This window comes from Vollenhovia emeryi, unplaced genomic scaffold (genome assembly GCF_000949405.1).
Source record: "Vollenhovia emeryi isolate VEMERY1.0 unplaced genomic scaffold, V.emery_V1.0 DF944227.1, whole genome shotgun sequence".
Lineage (NCBI taxonomy): Eukaryota > Metazoa > Arthropoda > Insecta > Hymenoptera > Formicidae > Vollenhovia > Vollenhovia emeryi.
The window spans coordinates 1-2,641 of record NW_011962139.1 but is presented as its reverse complement, the minus strand read 5'-3'; the positions used below and the strand labels follow the sequence as shown (position 1 = coordinate 2,641).

At 42.3% G+C, this 2,641-nt stretch overlaps 1 protein-coding gene across 1 annotated transcript; it reads right to left on the bottom strand.

Moving 5' to 3' along the window:
* Positions 1–476: 476 nt before the first annotated feature.
* LOC105563785 lies at positions 477–1,387 on the bottom strand. Its single transcript, XM_012015693.1, has 2 exons — positions 1,136–1,387; positions 477–1,060 (listed from the first exon to the last, which is right to left on the bottom strand). The coding sequence occupies exons 1-2, from the start codon at positions 1,372–1,374 to the stop codon at positions 997–999; spliced, it is 303 nt and encodes a 100-aa protein (XP_011871083.1). The 5' UTR covers positions 1,375–1,387; the 3' UTR covers positions 477–996.
* Positions 1,388–2,641: the final 1,254 nt, after the last annotated feature.

The following is a 2,641-nucleotide window of genomic DNA, read 5'->3' as shown; positions in this document are numbered from 1 at the left end:
AATTGGTAGTCTAACTATAATAAAATGAAAATATAATTTTATGTATCCATACGGTGCGAATTTCTTCTTTCCGTTTGCACACTCTTCCTTCCACAGCATATTTTCCCCCTTTACCATAGTAGCATTTTTAATTTATCCCAATCTTATATGTATGGGTAGGAAGCAGAAGAAAAATGTTAGTCAAACAATAAATTTTTATTTTCAATTATAAATGTATCGTTCTCATCTCGTTTAAAAGTTATTTTCAATTATAAATTTATCGTCCTCATCTCGTTTAAAAGCCTCAGCAATAATTTCATCTACGACGTATGCTATTAGTTGACAATCTATGGCTGAAGATTTGTCATACCAGTTGTGCAGTATTCTAACACCATCGTCTCTTTCGGCACCGATCAAATTGCCACGTAAGCAGCTCACAAGTTGATGGAAGCTTTGATCTATTTCGCCTAACATGTCACACAGTTTGCGATATGCGTGCTCGACACAATGTTCGAGTTGGAATAAAATAATATAGTTGGTACTTTCATATACATGCAAGTATTGTTAAATGTTAGCTTTACAATTTTTCCGCCGTACATTGTGACGAGTTCTAAAACTAAATCGTTAATATGCATCGATGATGATGGCGATGACGCATCTGCTGTTTTCAAGAGCTGCTCAATTTCTGCGCGTTTCTTGTTCAATTCCGTCCACATTGAATAATCTAACAACATCCGATTTCCGCGATTGTCGCCGAGAATGATGTCCACATAGGATGCACCAGATACCACGCAGATTCCAACATCCAAGTATTTATATGCAGTGGATGTCAAAGCGAATCTCCTGCTCATGATACGAGGCGTGTAGCAAGGTTTATCGGAACTGAAAGAATACATAAAGTAAAAATAATTACAATCAAATGATGAAAAGTATGAACGAATATACAATAATTTCATGGTACTTACGCATCATGTTGTTTCTTGCACGAAACAGTTTTATCTCGAGAAACGGATGGTGTTAACTTTGAGGAATGGATGGCGTATAACTACTTTGAGGAACATACGGCGTGTAACGACGATTGCTAAAACAGTGTGAAAAAAAATACAATTAAATGTGAAAAAATGTGTGCAATATATGATAGCTCATTGGTACTTACACGTTACACTGTTTCTTGCACGATATACTCAGAGGAACGTACTGATTCATTCTTCCAACACTGTGTTGAAAACACCGATGAAATCGACTCACTCCGGCGGCGGCGACTGAAACTCTGAGGTTTAGTTCTCGATCTCGTATAAAATCTCCTACTGTGGTACTGCGGGCTTCCGGACCGTTTATATGCCATACAAAGTCGCTGTCAGCAGCCAGGTTTCGGCGCTTGACCCCGTAACTCATGCCATGGATGCGCGCAGCTGTGGTATCGGCGCTAATCAAAGGCATCTCCGATGATATCTATTACATGCATGTGTCGCGGATTGCCTCGCGCCGCGGACCTCCCCGCGCCCCGCGAATCGCCGCAGAATATCTCCTTCCCCGCGCCCCGCGGATCGCCAAGCGTTGTGGAATAATAAACGTGGAACTCCTCGACATCGTTCACCTTGATAAGAAAGTCATCAGCCAGGTTTCGGCGCTTGACCCTGTGACTCATACCCGTCCAGGTGTCAAAAATGACAGGTCAGCATCTAGATCGCGGTCTCCTCGCCGCGGAGTACCCTCCCCACCACACTCCCGCTCGCCACGGAGTACTCCCCGCGCCCCGCTCCCCCCTCGGAGCTCCTGGGTTAGAAATCCCTATATACCCCTACTATCCATATATTCAGAATGTTGGCGCAAATCAATTAACATCCAAAAATTTACAGCATTCAGAATTATAAAATTTACCAAATCTGAAAAGTAAGTTGAAAAAATTTTAACTAATTTAAAATGATAAAATTTGTAACGAAGCGCCACTCTTCCCCGGTACTGAATTCCGGACAGGACTCCGGCGGGTATCACTTATTACGCGAATAAATGCGGAACTTATTGTTAGTCGGACGCGCGGTTCCGACTAACGGTTGGAAGAGTTGGCCTTCTTTCGGTCGATTTTGACGTGCTGTGTGTCGGTTTAGATAAATCCTCCGTTCCTCTGATTTGCCGAATATGCTCAGCTCCAGGGCCGTCGAGAGGAAAGGAGGAAAAGATCGTACTTACTGGTAGTGAGGTAATCGCTTGGGAGGATCGGAAATAAATCGGACAGATGTTTTAAAGGCAGAGAACGATAGGAGCGTGTTTTATTCAAGGATTGATACACGGAATCGAGGTAATTACAATGGGTCCGCCCTGTGATCAAAATATAAAAGGAAAGGAAAGGATTAGTATTACAATGAGTCCGCCCTGTGATTAAATACAAAGAAAACAGGATATGTTTAGACGGATTATACTACGGTACAGGAGTACGCGGCCGGATCGGAATACGGAGTACAAAAGATAATGTGGCCGGTCGGATTAATCAGGAGTAACGAATCGCTGTTCGGATTTTAGAATTATCCGGAGTTGTAATAAAGGTGTACAGGAAATACACAACAATCTGGATTTTACAGTACGGCACGGAAAGGACGGTATTAGATCGGAATACGGAAAATAATGCGCAACTGGAAACGGATAATACACTGGTCAAAAAAAT

Excerpts from the sequence above, each read along its gene's own strand:
- LOC105563785 (XM_012015693.1), bottom strand. The coding sequence starts at position 1,374 with ATGAGTTACGGGGTCAAGCGCCGAAACCTGGCTGCTGACAGCGACTTT. Across the intron at positions 1,061-1,135 it reads TGCAAGAAACAGTGTAACGT|CAATCGTCGTTACACGCCGT; the intron begins GTAAGTACCAAT and ends ACACTGTTTTAG.